Source organism: Lepidochelys kempii, chromosome 1, assembly GCF_965140285.1.
Source record: "Lepidochelys kempii isolate rLepKem1 chromosome 1, rLepKem1.hap1, whole genome shotgun sequence".
NCBI classification, from domain to species: Eukaryota; Metazoa; Chordata; order Testudines; family Cheloniidae; genus Lepidochelys; species Lepidochelys kempii.
The window spans coordinates 117,890,676-117,910,769 of record NC_136380.1 but is presented as its reverse complement, the minus strand read 5'-3'; the positions used below and the strand labels follow the sequence as shown (position 1 = coordinate 117,910,769).

At 40.6% G+C, this 20,094-nt stretch overlaps 1 protein-coding gene across 9 annotated transcripts in view; it reads left to right on the top strand.

Moving 5' to 3' along the window:
- The window catches only part of LOC140914253 (interleukin-1 receptor type 1), a 78,977-nt gene extending 60,054 nt beyond the window's left edge, over positions 1-18,923 (top strand). For all 9 annotated transcript variants that reach the window (XM_073351669.2, XM_073351650.2, XM_073351716.2 and 6 more), the window contains 5 exons: positions 4,246-4,366; positions 10,024-10,169; positions 12,437-12,580; positions 13,628-13,792; positions 16,569-18,923. In XM_073351669.2, coding sequence (XP_073207770.1) covers positions 4,246-4,366; positions 10,024-10,169; positions 12,437-12,580; positions 13,628-13,792; positions 16,569-16,966 — 974 coding nt within the window. In that variant the 3' untranslated portion in view covers positions 16,967-18,923. The remainder of the gene's footprint in view (positions 1-4,245; positions 4,367-10,023; positions 10,170-12,436; positions 12,581-13,627; positions 13,793-16,568) is intronic.
- Positions 18,924-20,094: the final 1,171 nt, after the last annotated feature.

Here is a 20,094-nt window from a genome sequence, read left to right as displayed (position 1 = left end):
AGAAGAATTTCTTCTCATGTCTTACTTACAAAACTCCTGCTAATACATCCCAGAATGATGTTTGCTTTTTTTTTTTTTTTTTGCAACAGTAGTACATTGCTGACTCTCATTTAGTTTGTGATCCTTCATAATCCCCAGATCCTTTTCTGAGTATCCTTTCTATGCAATAATTTCCCATTTTGTATTTGTGTAACTGATTTATTCCTTCCTAAGTGTAGTACTTTGCATGTCGTCACTAAATTTCATCCTATTTATTTCAGACTGTTTGTCCAGTTTGTCAAGATAATTTTGAATTCTAATCCTGTCCTCCAAAGTAGTTGTAACCCCTGCCAGATCATAATAGCAGCCTGGCAAAACCAGCCTGGAATCCTGGCTCTATTGAAGTAAATGGAAAACTCTAATTGATTTCAGTAGGGCCAGGATCTTACCGAGGAGTTGAGGTTTTTTAAAAGTCAGATGACAATTCTGCTTTGACTGCTTTCCCATATGTATTTTGCTCTTGGGGCACATTTGCACCTCATGCTCAGGATCAGTGTCTTTTGGCCAGCAATGCCCATTGGGAGGAAGTGTATGTACATTTAGGGTATGTCCACATAGCAGCTAGACACCTGCAGCTGGCCTGTGCCAGCTGGCTCGGGCTGCGGAGCTTGGACTGTGTGGCTGTTTCACCGCCTTGTAGACGCTTGTGCTGGAGCCCGGGATCTGGGATCCTGCAAGGTGGGAGGGTCCCAGAGCTCAGGCTTCATCCCAAGCCTGGAAATCTATACAGCAGTGAAACAGCCCCACAGCCCAAGCCCCGCAAGCCTGCGTTGGCTGGCACAGGCCAGTTGCGGGTTTTTCTTTCCTGGGTAGACATACTCTTAGTGTTCTTGTGTTTACTGTACTGAGGTCATAGAGGGTGGACTGGGCCCAACCTCCACTCAGTTCCTTCTCCCCATCTGTGGCTGGGAGATGGAGCTCCTCAGTGTCTACATCTTGAAGCATCTTTTTTCGTAATTGCTACAGTTAATTGTATGTAGATTAGTGTTGGTTAGGGTGGTTGCCTGCTGGCAAACTTTAGATCAGTGGCTCTCAACCTTTCCAGACTACTGTACCCCTTTCAGATGTCTGGTTTGTCTTGCGTGCTCCCAAATTCATAGAATCATAGAATATCAGGGTTGGAAGGGACCTCAGGAGGTCATCTAGTCCAACCCCCTGCTCAAAGCAGTTCCACCTCACTTAAAAACTACTTGCTTAAAAAATCAGACATAAAAATACAAAAGTGTCACAGCACACTATTAGTGATAAATTGTGTACTTTCTCATTTTTACCATATAATAAAAAAATCGGAATATAAATATTGCGCTTACATTCCAGTGCACAGCATATAGAGCAGTACAAATGAGTCATTGTCTACATGATATTTTAATTTCTACTGATCTCGCTAGTGCTTTTTGTGTAGCCTGTTGTAAAACTAGGCAAATATCTAGATGACTTGAGGTACCCCCGGAAGACCTCTGCGTAGCCCCAAAGGTACATGTATCTCTGGTTGAGAACCACCACTTTAGATATTTTTTATTGGTATTTGGAAGTTTTTCCTTCCATATTTTGTTTTTTCTCAGATTGGGATTTTATTCTTGGCCCCAGGATTTAGTGGTTCTCACCCCACAAAATCACTCAGTGTTGGAATCTATGTGAATCTGTTGCCCCTCCTGTAAGACAGCAATTGCAATTGATGACAAGCATACCAGATACCTCATCTCTTCTATATGGGAAAGCCCGTATCCCTGACACGTGCTTGGTGTGCAAGGTCTTTTCTAAAAGGACTTTAAAGGTTTGGGGAGACGTGTCTTGAAATATTTGTTGAGGCTGGCTGCATGGAGCAGTCTCAGTCTGGGCAGGGCAGACCTCCTCTCCCTTTTCCCCTCCTCCCCCCGGCATTCCAGAAGTGCTCCTGTGAGTTTGGATCCTCTAACTCCCAGGCTCCATCTTCTAAGACCATTCAGGCTTTGCATTCCGTTAGGACTTTAAGCAAAGTCATCAGACAAAAAGGAGCATCACTTCTGTGGGGAAAGTAGACCCGATCCCCCAATGGGCATCCTCAGTAAGAAGCCTTAAGTCACCTCACTTTTCCCATTCTAAAGAGACTCCATTGCCCAATCTGGGTACCACAGCATCTCTAAGGCAGCGTGGCACTATGGCTCTGGCACGATCTTGGGAATCAAAGTTAACTGCCTCCAGGACAGAGGCCACAGCATTGGGAGTTACCTCAACACTGAGTGCTTCGATGCTGTCTGTGATGGTATCCGCCTCATTGGTACTGCTCTTCTTGATGCTACTCTCTTCAGCATCAAGTGTGTCAGTACTGGGCATGTCCTTACCATCAACCCTGATGCTCTCTTCTCTTGCACTCAGTTTTGTAACACCGTCCGTGTCGATACTAAGAAAATATGTAGTACTGAGGGACCTCCAGCTTTTAGAGGAATCAAAGTCTCCTCTGCTCTCCACTGGTCATGGTACTGATGCTCAAGGCCTCATTGGCCCAGATTATCTCCCCAGTGCTGATGGCCTCTAGAATTACTGTGGAAATTTTAGCATTCTGACTCCAGGAATGCTCCCCTCTACCTTCCCCTGCTACACGCCCCCCGCAACCAAAAAAATAATCTGGAGTGCTTGTTTTCATCTTTTGACTCTCAACACGTTTCCATACTTGTTCTCCAAGGGTCCCTTCTGGTGGTATTGTGACTCTGAGAAGGAATTAAGGAGGTTTTAGTTATGTGAAGGTCTCAAATGTGTTGTGGAGTAGGCATATGTCCTGGTACCCTTCTTTGTGCTCCCCTGCCCCATTTCCATACAGTGTTCCAACATGGTTCTATTCGAACCCTTGGGGTATTCACCTCCCAAGACATCACACCTCTGTGCCACCTGCTAGAATGAGAACCTCCTCCCCTATATGTTCTCAGGAACCTAGGCTTGCAACCCATGAATTTGAGCCCCGTGAGGAGTTTTCTGAGGAGGATCACCGTCAAGCTGAGGATCAGCCAATTTCTGAGGCTATACTCTCCTGACCTTGGATGAGGTGGTAGTCCCCTCTAGACCATCTCATCTGTATGTCAACAAGAGTTTTCAAGATCTGTCCACACATATAGCTGATTCTCCCAAGAAACTTGTGGAAGAGGTACAAAATCTCCCAAATGTTTGGAGATTCTTTATGCCTGGTCAGTTGGCACTTCCCATTAATGATGCTCTCCTGGAATCTGGTAAACATATATGGCAGACACCAGAGGGATAAATTTTCACTTAAACCCCATCCCAAGTTCTTTCCGAAAGGATTTATGGGCTTTCCTTTAAACCAACTGATTAATATGCCAATGTTCATTTAGAAATGACATACTAATCCAGGGGAGGCTAGGCTGCATGCCTTAGAGGTATGCAGGACCCTTTTACTTAGAACCAAATCCTTCAGGATTTCCCCATGACTATTTATTCTTTACATTTCTGTATTTTCTGAGAGAAAAGTTCTATCAGCCCAGAGGCTTTCCAAGTGGGTTTTGTGATGCAGTAAGAACTGTTATGAATTAGCTAGTTGAGATCCCCAACTCAGATTAGAGCTTGCTCCACTTGAACAGCTTCTGCGGCTTCTGTGCTAAGCGTATCCATTTCAGCTACTTGGAGTTCAAGCCATACTTTTACCAAACAATATTTCTTGGTAGAAGCATTGAGATCTGATGCTGCTTTTGGCAGAGCTGTACTGCAGTCTTCGTTTAAGCAGACTCTGAGCACCTACCTGTTTCCATCAGGTTACTTACTGCTTGTGAGTCACCAACGGGGAATACTTATGGACAAGCACTCAAAAAAGAATTGCTTACCTTATAATTGGAGTTCTTTGAGATGCATTGTCCATATGTATTCCATGACCTGCCCTCTTTCCTGCTACTGTGTAGTTCGGTAACATCTGGATTCTGCAGTGGCAAAGGAATTGAGTGACAGTTGGCCCCACACCCCCTTTTATGCCCTCAGTAGAGGAGCACTAGGCCACTCAGAATGTATGCGCAGCCCCAATGGACATTGCTGGCCAAAAGACTCTGGTCTCAAGCAGCTAGGAGTGTGTGCACCAAAAGTGCAACACACGTGAACAACACACCTCTAAGAACCACAGTTGCTGTAATCTAAGTAACTGTCCTTTCCCAAACTATTTACATAATCATATGAGCCTGCTTGCTTATGGTACACGATTTTTAATTGTCACATTTAAATGTTTTGTAGGATCTCATGTCCTGATGGACTGTAATATATCCAGTAGCATAAGTACTTTGAATCCATACTGGCAAGTCAATGGTACGGATGTTAATATCTTTGATGATACCTACAAAGAACAATTCTATGAGTAAGTATTCTTACAAATCAAATTGCATGTGGATTGAATGCTAAAATATTTTAAAATCATTTGGTGTGAATCATCCATAAAAGTAACTGTTGGACAAAATAATGTCTAATCGTAGAACTGGAAGGGACCTCAAGAGGTCATCTAGTCCAGTCTGCTGTACTCATGGCAGGACTAAGTATTATCTTCTAGACCATCCCTGTTAAGTGTTTGTCTAACCTGCTCTTAAAAATCTCCAATGATGTAGATTCCACAACCTCCCTAGGCAATTTATTCAAGTGCTTAACTACCCTGACAATTCAGAAGTTTTTCCTAATGTCCAACCTAAGCCTCCCTTGCTGCAATTTAAGCCCATTGCTTCTTGTCCTCTCCTCAGAGGTTAATGAGAACAATTTTTCTCCTTCCTCATTGTAACAACCTTTTATATATTTGAAAACTGTTATGTCCCCTCTCAGTCTTCTCTTCTCCAGACTAAACAAACCCACTTTTTTCAGTCTTCCCTAATGAATGCCAACAGACCACTGAAAGTACTTCATGTTCAACAAATTTGCCATGCATTTAATAATTACCTGTTTTTTCTGTAAGTAATTTATTGAGGCCAGCTTATCTAGATTTTGGAAATTCATAATAGCATGATAATATTTAGCACTTTTCATCCATAGATTAAAGGCTGCTCTCAACCAGCCCCAGTGGAAAACCAGCCCCAGTTTGCCAGTATGGGAACAATTCATTATACATAAAATAGGTGTTTCCTTGAGTTCTTTTAAGATTGGCTGCTCTGCCTGCATGTATGCGGTGGCCAGGTTCACAAATTACATAACATCTGCCACTGAATCAAGTTGAAGCTTCATAAAACATTTTCTTGTTTAGAGAAGATTGACACATTCACCTTTTTTGTTTCATTTATTTATTTATTTCACTTTATTTTTGAGAATATTAAATGCCAACCCGCTCCTCAGGAAAATTCTTTAATTTTAGTTTTACTTTCTTCCTTTAGATTTATAGGGTGAATTATTTTTGTTGTATTATAGTCTCACAGGCTACAAAAATAACTAACATTCCCTGCTTACCTCTAAACCTTAGTGTCCCACATAACTGAGGCACCAGGAGTAAGTTAATTATTGTTAGTTTTGACCTAAGCAAAACTTTTCAGCTTGGGTGCCTAAAAATATAGATCCTCGGTAACCTAATTTTCAGAGGTGTTGAATACATGCAGCTGCCCTTGAAGTCAGCTGGAGCTGTTGGATACCTGGGAATCTCCAAAAAACACTTTAGGTATCTAATTTTAGGCACTACAGTGTGAAAATTTTCGCCTGATTCTTTCTCTGCTATTTCTTGTCCTAATCCTGTCTTACCTGTTTCTCTTTATTGCTTCCTCCTTACACCCTTTTGAAGGATGAGCTCCTGATAGGCACTTGGGGCTGAGCTCAAGTACAGATGTACTTTTCTGCTGCACATATAACACTGTGCCTCTGGAGGAGGTGATAACTGGGATTGAAACAGAGACCTCTGTGATCTACAAGTATAAGCTTTACCCCTTGAACTGAAGAGCCAGTTTCCATAGTTCAACAGCAGCAGCAAATTCAGAAATCTCTGTACATGGGCTAATCACTAGAGGACAGAGCCACACTGTTAGCATGGGCTATATTAGCTGATTTTTTTTTGTTTCTATAAACAGACTCTGTAGTCAGCTTTGTGTAAGCTTGAATGATTTGCCAACTGTTGCTGGTCCTGTTAATTAGTAGGAGTCTTCCCAACATGCCTCCCAGCTACCCATCAGGAGCATGACAGAATGCTTATCCACTGAGAAGCCAAAAATGCTGGATGAACCACGTAGAATGATTTATGGGGAGGGTAGAAGCTGGTATTCTTTTTCAAGTGATTGTTCACATGGATCCTACTCTTGGTGTGCAGGCACACAAAATTGGATTCATTTGGCCAAATCAAATTCAGTTGGGACTGTGCTTGTTCCCTAGGTATCCTCATGCTCCCTTACCTCACTCGTGGGAGGGGACCAACCATCCCTCGATTCCTTTTTGCCATCGATGGTAGCAAGATGGAACCCGGGCAGAGTCAGGCTGCTTCTCTGCAACTCTATTGTAGTTAGTGTTAGTGATTAGTTAATATAGTTGTTAAGCTAGTTCTTTTAATGTCCCTGTTGGCTTAATAAAATCCTTTTCTGCAGGTAGGTGCAGAACCCCGCCCTCTCCCTTTGATACCAGGACTTGAGCCACTATGGCAGAAACTAAATCTCCAGGGTTTGACATACTTCTCCTGTGATGCTTCTACGCCATTCAATGATGGGCCCTCTTAGATGCCATTTTGATTTAGGTGAAGGTCATATACCTTATTGGTGCTCCATCTGCTGCTCTATTTCCAAACAGACTCCAAAGGGTAGGTGTGACAGGATCCTCAGGGTTCAGTCTAGGACTGTGGGACCACTGTGCCCCCTTAACTCTGCAGCCTGGGCAGTCTCTGACAATTCTTTGCTAGTGACAAGCAGCAAACCCTTCCAGGCGCTGTTATCACTCAGCACAACTGCACGTGGAGCCACATACCCAGCTAGATTGCATGAATGTTCCCAGAGCCACTCATGAATCACACAGAGAAAGGCACCAGCCAATTCCGCCCCCCCCATCTTCCAGCCTTGTACCTTAGGAATATACTGTCTTGCACTTCTCAAGACCGTTTCTTGAGAAATGCAAGTTTATTAATTGGTTCACCACTTCATCAATAGAAAGTGGATATACATATACCAGCCTTTGTAAACCTGATTAGATTTATCAAGTGCTTCAGGCAAACTCACTTGTAAAGATAAACAGTAAAACAAGTTTATTGAGTACAAAAGACAGATTTTAAGTGATTAGGCAAAAAGTCAGAGTGGTTACCAAAATAAAATATAAGCATGCAGTCTACACTCTCAACCCTATTAGACTGGGCAACATCTAGATTAAGCAGTTTTTCTCATGCTACTGGATATTGCAGTTCATAGTGCACAGGTTTCACCCTTGAAACCTGGGCTAGTCTCCTCTGTAGGAGTCTTCAATCTTCTGAGTGTCCTTGTTGCTTGCAGCATAGGTGGGGAGGAGAAAAGGCCAAGCATGGGTTCTGTTTTATACCCTTAGTCCATGTGCTTGGAGAACACAAGTCCAGGCATGTCTGGTGGGCATTGCTGAGTCCCCAGGCAAGATTGAGCAATTCCCCTGGTGTGGCCTTGTGCAAGTTAGTCATTGAATTGTAACTCCCTAGCAGGACAATGGCTGTTAATGGTTTTTGACTCATACATACATGCATCCCCCCCCCCAGCACTTTGGAAAGTGGAGGGAGTGGTGCGCTCCAGTGGGATAGCGTGGGTTCATCACTCCTTTCAGTTTCCAGTGTTTGCAGCCACTGCCATGCTGTGTCTCCTCCCTCCATTTGTGCTGCCTTGTAGAGTGAGAGGCTACATTAACAACGTGTTAACCCTTGAGGGCTCAGCCGAATGCTAGTTCATCATTTAGCAGTAAGGCATTCCCTGGGAAATGTCCCACCCTCTGACTCAACCACCTCAACCAAGCTTAACAATCATCATTGCTGTGTACAGTATTAAACTGTTTGTTTAAAACTTATAGAGTGAGTGTGTGTGTATGTGTATTTATGTTCCCTGGAACTTAACCTCCCACCCCCATGTACATTAATTCTTTTGGGGAAATTGGATTCACTTAACATCATTTTGCTTAAAGTAGCATTTTTCAGGAACATAACTACAATGTTTAGCAAGGAGCTACTGTACATATTTACAAAAAGAAAAGGAGTACTTGTGGCACCTTAGAGACTAACAAATTTATTTGAGCATAAGCTTTCGTGAGCTACAGCTCACTTCATCGGATGTATGTTTAGATGCAACAGTGGGTTTCAGCAGATCATAATCTTTCCCACGATACCTCACATGGCATGCTTTATATGAAATGTCACAAATATATACCAACAATGAATATGTGGCTTCAAAGGTGTTCCCCAGGGGTATAGAGTGTCACACTAGGGTTGGCCACCTAAAGTTTTTTGTCTTCTAGAGTACTCCATAAAAGCCATCTCAGATATGGAGAAGGAGGAAGTAGTTAAGGCTCAGTCCTCCCTCCAGTCCTCCTTAGCTAGTGCACCCCATCAGCCATGATTCCAACTCCAAGCTGCAATGCTGAGATGTCCCAGTTGTCTACTTAGATCCACATGTTGATTTCCTTGAGAAAGGAACATCACTCCAGAAATGAGACATTGTTTCCCTCTCAAGACTCTTGGAACTGAGACAAAAGAGTTAATGTTAGATTTGTCTCAAGCTTGGCAGCCAGTGGCCCAAGGACTTGTCTACATGGCAAATTACTGTGTCACAAACCAAGGTGTGAACCATCAGCACATTAGCTTACAGCACACTGTGTGGACACTGCTGCAGTGCAGTGAAAGGCTTGGAGTGTGGTTTAGCATTACTAATAAACTTCACACACTTTATGCAGTAAGAACGTTCTATTTGCTGAACAGGACAAAACCATTTAGGAACACCCAGACCGTTCATGTCCTTCGTGGATATGTTTAGGAATCAGGCAGTAACCTCACAGAAGTTATCAAAATGGCTTTCTAGCTATGCAAGAGTACCTTAATGAGTTAGCCTAGCCAGCTTAAAGCCACATAGGCACAGCTGAGCTCATTCCACTAGAACTCAGGTGGTCTATTTCTGAAATTTATAGGGCAGTTACGTAGTTTGGTACACACTTTACTAAAGCTATGTCTTGTAAGAAGCTTCATTTTGGTAAGGCTGTCCTACAATCTTTTAAATAAGGCTCCTAGCACCCACCATGTGGACACAAACTTGGAATGAATGGTTATTTTCTTACAGTACTGTGGTTCGAGATGTTTTGTCCACAAGAATCCCATGACCTGCCCTCCTTCCCTATTATGGAATCCTACTCCCCTGGGATTCTGTATTGGTGAAGGCACTGAGGCCCTGCTCCGCACTTTACGCTCTTGGGTGAGGGAGTTAAGAGGATGCTTAGGGGACCGGCATGGCCCCATTGGACACTGCTGGTCAAAAGAACCTGATCTTTCATGTATGGGGTACATGAACACCAAGTGTGGAATCCATATGGACAGAACATCTCGAAGACCCCTGGCTACTGTAAAGTATGTAACTGTTCTTATGGGATGCCAATACAACTAAATCAGTTTGCAACCTGTCCTCATCTATCTTTTAAATTATAAAGCCATAATGTCAGCTAAATCAGTTTTAACCAAAGCTCAGTCAGTATGGAAAGGAGCTATTTTTTAAAGTGGCCAGCAACAGTATCAGAACTGAAAATATGGAGGCACAGTACCTGACAGCAATTCCCACAGAAGTTTAAATGTTCTAATGTGGGCAGTAATTCAACCTGTATAATATCATTGTTCCATCTGTGTAGTTTCAAACCCTTGGCTCTGGTACATTATTTTGCTGACACTAGGCTTTGTACTATAAAGTCCTGACTCCTAATATCAATGTTTGCTCACAAATGACCTGAATTCTACTTGCTTAATACACTCTTGAGGGTAAAAGTGAACTTTCTTGTATTTGCAGTTAAGTCTGCCTAGTCCATATTGAAATTCTAATATATAATTTCTCTATCCATGGGTGGGGTTTTTTTTTGTGATGATAGAAAACCTTCCCAGGGAGGTGGTTTTATAATTGGAGCAAGATTCAACATTTCAGAAGTGAAAAGTAAGGATTATTCTCACAAGTTTTTCTGTCATGTTTTGCATCCCTATGGCGAAGCTGTAGCATACGTTATACTAAAACACCCAGGTAAGATATAAAATAATTTTATAACTACAATTCTAACCTGATCATGTAATGAGAAATTAATGAAAAGGGAACAGTTCAATAAAGATTCAGCTAGTATCAACCATAATTGGCTATAACTGTGTAAAGCAGCTCTGTATTAAACAGAAATGACTGGGATGTTACAATTGTATACTAATGTTAAAGTATTCTACATTCTTTCTATTACCACATTTAAATAAACTATCAGTTTTAATAAACTTTGGATTCTGTATTTCAATTCAACAGCCTTTCAGAAAATATCAATGAAATATTTTTCAGTAAAAAAATAAGTGGAAACAAATTTATAATTAGCTTATTCCAGACATGGTAGATTACTACTACTACTGTTTTGTTGAGGTGTGGAGGAGGACAAGAGAATATATATGGCAGTGGCTGCTGCTGCTTCTTTGATTCCCTCTATCCTCATCACTCCATAACAGATAGGCAGGAATTCCATGCACACACCACTCCCCCGTTGTACACTCTGTTTTTTGTCCCAGAGTGTAGATTTTGCTTTGTTTAATGTGGAATGTGTGAAACATTTAAAAAGTCCCTATTGCCAAATTCATTGTGACTCAGCACATAATCAGCAGTTTACTGTACCCCACTGTACCCCTTTCAGAAGTCTGATTTGTCTTGTGTACCCAAGTCTCTTAAAAACTACTTGCTTACAAAATCAGACATAAAAACACACAAGTGTCACAGCACACTATTATTGAAAAATTGCTTATACTTTCTCATTTTTACCGTATAATTATAAAATAAATCATGATTAACAGGTTGAGGCACACTGATGTAGTATACAGAGCAGTATAAACAAGTCATTGAATGAAATTTAATTTGTACTGACTTCACTCGTGTTTTTCATGTAGCCTGTTGTGAAAGTAGACAATATCTAGATGAGTTGACATACCCCCTGGGAGATCTCTGTGTACCCCTGGTTGAGAACCACTGGCTTAGTGTGCCATAAAGGAGAGTGGAAGAGGGAGCTAGAGTTCATAAAGGCATAGCAGAGTGGGGAGGCTTATAAGACTTAAAAATACTACTTTAAAGCAAAGCCCAAAGCTGTTTTTGAGTACAAAAAGCAAACTTGCATTCCACAATGGATGCAACTTCATTCATGAGAATGGACCCTACAGAGATATTGCATCTCTTTGGGACTTTTTCTGACTGTGGATCTTAATCCTCCATTAATGCAACTACAGAGCACAGATTGCACTAAAGTGAGACAATACAATACTCCTGTAATGTAGTTCGTACTACAAAATTACTACTTTTGGCTGGTCTCATTCTGTTAATATCCCAAATTATCAAAGTTTGGGTGCCTAAAGTTGTGCTCTTAAAACCATATTTAGTCACTTAAATAAACATTGGCTATTTTCTGCAGTGCTGAGTGCTAACAACTCCCACTCAGGTAATTGGGAATTTTCCGTTGTTGCTGCTTACACAGCATTAGCACTTAGAAACCTCTACCATATTGGTCACCCACTGTGCTAGACACAGGACAGTCATTTAATAAATGATCGTTCCTGTTCCAGTTCCAGAGAGCATATGATGTAACAAGAGAACACATTTATGTGTTCACTTTTCTTTGTCGTCTTGTGGGATTGTCTTACTACTTACTTTTTTTTCTACAACCACGTGCCAATTTTTTAACAAAGGCTTGCTTACATAAAGATTTAGTTCACTGCAAGTTAGGCTGTGAATCTACCTCTCTTAGCCTGCCATGGATTAACTGTCGGTGTGCACCCTCCTGATGCACATTCACAGTTTGTTAGAGGAATATTGAACTAGTTCTGTTTCAAAGAGAACTACACAGTGTGGGGTAGATTCACACCCCAGCTTGCTGCAAATTGAATATTTGTGTAGACAAGTCCTAACTCAAACTTGTCTGAGAATTCTGAGTCAGTTGTCTTGTCAGCATAAACATCAGCATTTCTTTTCTGGTTGGAAAATACAATTTCTTTGCATTTGTATGGTAACATTTTTGACTGAAAGATGTCCTCTGTTGAGACAAGACGGCGTGCATTCTGGGTTAACTAGCAGGATGGCCAATAACAGTTTTATGTTGAAACCATACAGGAAGAATCTTTAGTCTTTTCTTGTTTGCTGGTTGCATGGTTTGAATCCTTACACAAGTAGCTGGTTTTAAGAGACCAAATTGTTGGATTGTAGAAAATGTTTTGAATGTTTCATTTGACACATGCTGCAGTTCCAATGTATCTTTTTTCCCCCCTTTGCTAATGCAGCTCCAAACATTCAGGGTTACTTGATTGGAGGACTTGTTTCACTGGTATTTGTATTAGTTGTTGCTGTGTTTGTCTACAAGCTACTCAAGATTGACATTGTGCTTTGGTATCGGAACTCCTGCCATCCTTTTCTGAGTAAAGAAGGTATGTGTTTTCTTAAGAAAAAAGATTACAGTATTTAAAATCTAATTGGGAATGCGTTCAAGAAATGATCCTGGAGTGAGAGTGATCCCATTTGGAGTTTCTCTCAAAGTGGGTGCATTTACATTTTTGAGATGTATGATGAAAACTATTTGCAGATTTTCTGACTTAGATTATTTAAAATGCTTCAGATTTCTAAAATGGCAGTGATTGGCTTGTATATTTGATAGCAGTGTGCTGACTTGTTGATGTACTGTATTGCTGTTTGCCTTAAAATGGCTGGCTGAAGTATTCTCCACTTGTAATATGTTCTCAAGCTACCTTCCCTTTAATTACTGTTTGGAAGAGTACTAATAAATCATATGAAAGTGCATTTTTGTAAAAGAGTGCAGAGAAAAATCCTAAGCATCTACATGTTTTTTAAAGACAATTTCTCTCAGACCCATATTTTGGACTGATATTCGGCTTTCTCTGTGTTCCTGGAATTTGCATTAGCAATGGGAATGCCATACACAAGAGAGCAGAATACTGGAATTTAGATCAATCGTGAGGATCTAAGAGAGGAAATGTACCATGAGAGAAGTAAAATGTATTTAATAACTGCACTGAGGTAATTACTTCAGTTGTACAAAGTTTATTAAATCGGGCCTTACTGGAAATTTTGTTCCAGATACATCAGAACACTCCTGATCGTTCTGAATAGTGTTTGTTTTGTTTGTTTTAACTTCAGGTCATAAGCAGTAAACACCAGTTATGAGTAACTTGGAACTTAAATAACATGCTGTACTTGAACCAGATAGTTTGGTGATAATGCTTTTTTTATTTAGTGTAGAGCAAGACTGTTCAAAGGTAATCAATTTTACACCTTTGCATATTAAAGTTTAATGGTCTACGTGTACAAACTATTACCTACATAAGTATAATTACTCACACTACAGTAACTTTAATTAAAGGATTTGTGCCCATGGCAGTGTTGTGTGGGGAAAACTATAGTTTACTTTCTTATTAAATACACTTTTTGGTCTTAATCATTTTGCTTACCTTGTTTAGTTTCAGATGGGAAGATCTATGATGCATATGTGCTGTATCCAAAAAACAGAGTAAGCTGCCTCTCCTCACCAGATATCTTTGTGCTAAAGATATTACCTGAGGTTTTAGAGAGACAGTGTGGATACAATCTCTTTATACTTGGAAGGGATGATTTACCAGGACAAGGTAAGATTTTTTTTTAAAAAATTGGAATTTCTATGTTTTCTCTCACCAGTCTCAAAGGTGAGCTGCAAGTAACCTCGAAATGGAGATAAGCAAACTTGTGTGCCCCAGGCAGCCTGATTAGCGTAGGCAGTCTCTTATCCCTTTTCCTCCCTCCTCTGTAATCCCATGGGTAATGTGGAAGTACTGTGCTTGGTGCTTCCATAAAGCCCTGACTGCTTTTCCTCTGATCAGCTCCTATTTCTTCCTTTAATATGTAGCTAGCCTAAGCAGCTGGTACTGGTGTGCTGATTGGAGGGAGAGGACTGGCAACAGCCTTCATTATCCACAGGGTCAGGGACAATGGCAGAGCAGCACTTGCAAAGGAAGGGAAGTGCTACTGGCATGTCATTTCACCTCCGGCAAATGTACCTCTTTACTTTTCCACTCTGACCGAAGCCCATGAAGAGCAAATAAAATGTGAATGACTCATCTGGCAATGAGAGGGGAGAGGGCACTTAAGTGTGGCAAAATGATTCAACTTAACATAAAAATTATTACAAAGCAACTCTTTTGTGTCCGGTAACAGAAAAGATCAGTAAGAGATGAGAAAATGCATGACTCTAATCCAAATATGAGCAAAACAATGTGTTCTCCAAGTGCTTTTAAAAAGGGAATGTTTCTTTTGCCATATTTTGCTGAAATTAAGATTCTAACATTTGGCACTGAAATTGAGGAAAGATAGTTCACTGATTGCTTTCCTGAGGAGAAGGAGGGGATAACACTGAGTTATTCATGTACCGTCTTGTATACACTTTCAGCTGTACTTATGCACTATAAAATAATTAAAACCAAGCTTAAAAGTTGGTCTGTTTTTTCCAAATTGTTTAACCAAATAAGTTTCTATTGGAAGTTTGTCAAAGTAAGCAATATGTGCTTAGTTCTGGAAAAGCAAGCTTTTCCATATGAACACTGACAGACCCTGGTCATTGGTGGGTAGGATCGAACCTGGGATCTCTGGAGCTTAGTGCGTGAGCCTCTAATGCATGAGCTAAAAGCCATATGCCTCTTAGCTAAGGCTGTAGAGCAGACTCATTAATCTCTTTCTCTTTCTCTCGGTGGTGTTGATGCCACAAGAGGGGACAGAACACCACACCCAGGTGGTGTGTGGGTTTCACATGCTTTTGTCTTAAGATATAATTTTAGCAGAAGGCATTCGTATTTCTGAATAAATCCTTAGTAATGCAGATAACTTATTTTTATTAAAACGAATATTTACACTGCTTGCCCTACACTAGGTGTCTGTGGCTGATGCCTTATCTACACTACAAAATTGACGTATATTAGGTTGCCGTAATAATTACAGTGGTGTTTCGTGTCCACGCTACGCTCTTCCAGCTGGTGTTGTGCATCCTCATCAGGAGTGCTTGCACTGACTTAAGTAGGGCAGTGTGGGGGATGTCAGGCCCCAACTGTGAGCCCCGCGTGGGGTTGACCGCCAACAGTCGATGTAAGTAACACAGTGTCTACACAAAAACACCGAGTCCGGTGGCACCTTAAAGACTAACAGATTTATTTGGGCATAAACTTTCATGGGTAAAAAACCACTTAAAGCTTATCCCCAAATAAATCTGTTCGTCTTTAAGGTGCCACCGGACTCCTTGATGTTTTTGTGGATGCAGACTAACATGGCTACCCCCTGATATTCAGTGTCTACACAGACATTGTGTCACTCTAACTACATCAACCTAAGTGCTATGCCTCTCACGAAGGTGGAGTTATTACGTCAGTATAGCGTGCGACTTACATCAGTGGGAGCAACGTTGTAGTGTAGACCCTTACAAAGTCAGGTCGACATAAGCTGCCATACATTAACCTAACTCTGTAGTGTAGGACAGGCCTCAGATTGGCTGGTATGCTTTTGCTGTCATTTTCTAGAACTTTCTAGTCATGTTAGCAGGCCTTCTCATGGGTGGGGGTCCTCTTGTTTGAAATTTACTTCCTTGAGCCGTCTGCAGGGCACGATTTAAGGCGGAGTATTTTTGCTTTAGTTTTCGTAGGAATTTGAGTTTTTTCACACTGATACTTATTCCTTATGATCTAGTTGCAACATACTTAGTGTACCAGGGCCAGCTGCCACCCAACCACCCTCTCGTGGCCAATGGGTGCCTCTGCAGTGGCCTGCCCCGGTTTTCCTCTTCTTCAGGACTCTTTCAACAAACTCCATGCCGTCTCGTTCAATCACAGCCCTTCTTGGGTCTGGGCCTTTTTATTAAATTATCAGAGTTCTAGAACAATCATAATAACACGGCGCCCCTGCCCCCAGCTTAAGCTGGGCACAGCCTGTCTTCCCTTAGGAACTGTGCCTTCCTCAGGGACCACTGCAGGAGACCTCCCCCCCCCCACACACAGCTTTACTCTGCAGGAGCCGCTTCCCTGCAGCTTTCCTGATGCCTTTTACCCTGGGATCATTTGATTCAATTCAGGTGTGGCTTGTCCTGTAATCAGGGCTGGCTTAGCCCCAGGCTCTAAAGCACAGGGGCAAGCAATCCTTTTACATGTATTAATATACTAATGACATTTGGTAGCTTTATCTAAAGATATGTATGGAATCAATATATTTTTTTTTAAACAATGCCAACTTTTTACAGTTACAGGTTTAATATCAATGAATAATATGGAGTAAGGAGACAAGTAAGACATCTTCGTTTCTGAAAACTAAACAGCCACAATATGAAAGTAACAAACATTGTATAAGCTTTTACAGGAGTAAAAAAACCTTTCTTTTCTTTGTTTACAGCTGTGGTCAATGTCGCTGATGAAAAAATTAACCAAAGTAGAAGAGTGATAATTGTGTTAGTACCAGAATCATCCTGTTATAGTGTGTTAGACGATACTTCTGAACAGCAACTGGCCGTGTACAACGCTCTTATCCGTGATGGAATTAAAGTTATTCTAATTGAACTGGATAAAATAAAGGATTACACAAACATGCCAGAATCCATCAAATATATTAAGCAAAAGCATGGGGCCATCAGATGGAAAGGGGACTTCACAGAGAGATCTCATTCGGCAAGTACAAAATTCTGGAAAAATGTACGATACCAAATGCCACCCAGACAAACTCTGTCTCCCTCAGAACTACAGTTACTACCACTGGCCTTTAATTCTCCACATACAATAACATTACAAAGATGACACCCAAGTTCAATTTTAACAGCTGTGAGCAGCTCACTTCAATTGCTTTTTAAATGGTTGGTTGTAGGGTACCCATATGTGTTATACACTGGCCATCTCATTTGGAGGTTTACAGGATTAAAGCCTCTACAACATCATTGACAGATTTGAAAAGCTGATTCAGGGTTCCATTCCCCTGAGCAGATCAAAAGAACACTCTGAAGCATTGTTTCAATATTGCAGTGGCCTGTAGCAAGAACTGCAGGACTTCTTGAAGAAATACATTTTTTGTAAGGAAAACGAAAAGCATTTTTTGCACTTTTAAAGACATGTTTTTTTCCAAATAGCAAAAGGATGAAAATGAAGGAAATAGTGTGGTTATATCCTTACTTTTATATGATGGGTTTAGGTCTGGAAACCTGTAGTTTTGAATGAAACAAAACTCTAGTTCATTCATGTGTTGCAATCTATTAATTGTGGACTTATTCAATCTACTAAAAGATGAATCCTTGTATTACATCATGTGGTATCGTCCAAGGGGAGAGGTGAGAGGGAGACATAAGACAAGAAGGGGACCTTGTACTAGCCTGTCAAAGAATGGAACCTTTTTTCAGCGTTACTTTCTAGAGCAACTCTTGCAGTAGCTGATTCTGTGAGGCTAGAAACATTTTTATTATAAACCAATGTTTTCAATCTTAAAAAAACCCTTTTGGGGCTGAAGCTTAGTGTTTGATCTTTGCCTTTTTTAATGTTTAAGGAAAATCTGTTCAGATGATTGAGTTAACTGATAAGTGTATTTGTACATTATCCCACTCCGAACAAAAATCAGTTTTTTTGCACAGGGTCAACTCAATTGGCTAAATATTAGTGTCATTTGTAGCTGGCCCACAGTGAGTAACAGTTGCTGTGTATAACAGTTTGGAAAATAAATAGCTAATGAAGTTATTTTTAAAAGTATGTACTGTGCATGCCTGAACTTGGCTGTTTTTAATTCATCATGTACACAACGTAATTGCTGAACTATTGTGCTACGTTTGAGTTTTGGTATGTAGATAGTAGTGTAGTTTGAAATCTGTGGAGCTGTACAAATGTCCTAGTACACATTCCAAAGTGGACCAGCTAGGATTTCCTCTCTTCTTTGTTTTTGAGGGGAACCTTCCTGCCCTCCAGAAACCTGTTAACAAAGCATTAAGGTTGTAATTTTAAAGAATAAGGAGATACAGAAGTTTCCCATTGCAATATTAAAATGCCCACATTTTACATATTGTATATTTAGATATACATTTTAAGTCATTAGATTTAATGTTGTGTGCAATTTTGGAGTCTTGTTGCTTGACTACTAAAAATGGACTGTGTACACAGTGTCAGACAGGTGTTTTGAAAACCCCTGATTTCTGAATTTTCTTGAATTGATGCTCAAATATTTCCATGAAAATCTATAAATTACTCAGGCTTGAGTTAAATATTTTCATATACTGATTACAGTATGATCATTCTGACATTCCTTGCTTCAAAACTGTCCATTAATTATATTTTGTTGAGGATCAGGATACCAATTCTGTAGAAGATGCCCAGCTTTATTGTTGACGTACTTTAGAAAAAATGGATAATCTTGCACCTCTTGAAGGGTTAATTTCTGTACAAATATTAACCCTTCATTTTGACTAATATGATGATGATGAATTAAGTAATTGCAAGAGGTGATATGGGTAACACTTGTTTTTCTGGGTTCTATTTCCAGTTCTGTCACTGGCATAGTGTGTGAACATGGGCAAGTCACTTCGCCTCTCTGTACCTCAGTTTTCCAAAGAGTCAAATGGCAATAATACTTGCTTCTTTTATAAAGTGCTTGGAGATCTACTGATGAAAAGTGCGGGATAAGCTAGGTAGATTAAATTTGAATGTGTATGGTATCATAAAAGATACATCAGAAACTCCAGTGGTATATTTTGTCCCTATTAAAGTTATATTGAATTTATTTTGCTTTGTACTGTCCACTAGATTTTAACATATAACTTCCAGTTTTGAAAAGCTTTCAAAATTTGGTAAAAATACATGACAACGCAGAAGATTGAACTTGTTGGCAGAAGTCAAGGGTAGCATTTGCTTCTCCCAATAGTGAACTGAATCGATGGTGTATAAATATAATCATGTAGATGACATAGGAACCTTCATGATTGCATTTCCTATTTTTGTGTTTAAACTGACAACCTAAGCAATACATTTATTTGGTCTTGCACTTAGTTTTTATTGCTATGCAGTGTCTTGCGTGTCTTCACACAATCATTCTTTCTGTCTGTACTACATTCCTTCAACTCCTGGCTTACTGTGTCTTTGGTCTCCTCCCACTCAAATTCCAGTGATTTTCAGCACCACATGCTATTCTTGGAACAGTGTCCTTGTTAGCCTGTCAGACTGCCTCATTTTCCAATCCCTTCTGTAAGGCAGCTACTACAATGATATCTGGGTAGGAACTTTCATTCAATCGCTCTGGGAAGGGGTGTGTGTGTCTAGCTTTGCAATCTGAAAAGCAAGCAGAAGTCCAGTCTGACTCCTAAACCCTCTCTGTTTCTTTGAAGGCTACTAGCTTTATTTTGTCCCAGTGTCTTTTCTGTAGCATCTTTTGTTTCCTTCATGATTCACAGAGATTTACAAGGCCTTTCCCCATGTCTGTGGCTGGCTATCCTACCAAAGTAAACATCACTGCCCTGGGTACCATCCTACAGTAGAATTGTCCACTTACCACAGACTGGTCTGACTACTTTTTACTGTGTCCTCTGAAGGACTTGTGATAAAACCAGTAGGAAACATGTCCAATGTAAAACTCACCTAAGGCTACGTCTAACCTGCACTTTCGTTGGTAAAACTTTCGTTGGTCAGGGTGTGAAAAAACCACACTCCTGACCGACAACAGTTTTACTGACAAAAAGCGCTCTCTGGTTGGGGTGGTTTTATTTTGTTAGTAGGAGAGGGGCACTGTGCCATTGTAAGGTGTGCAGTGTAGACATAGCTTTATTTCCTGACTAAGGATCACAGACTTTTTTTCTGCAGGCCTGTGTCAAAATCCAAGACCACCTTTTTGGCTCAGACAGAGAGAAGAGAGATTCACTCTGCTTTCTCTCTGGCTGGCTCTGCTTGCTTCCTCTTCC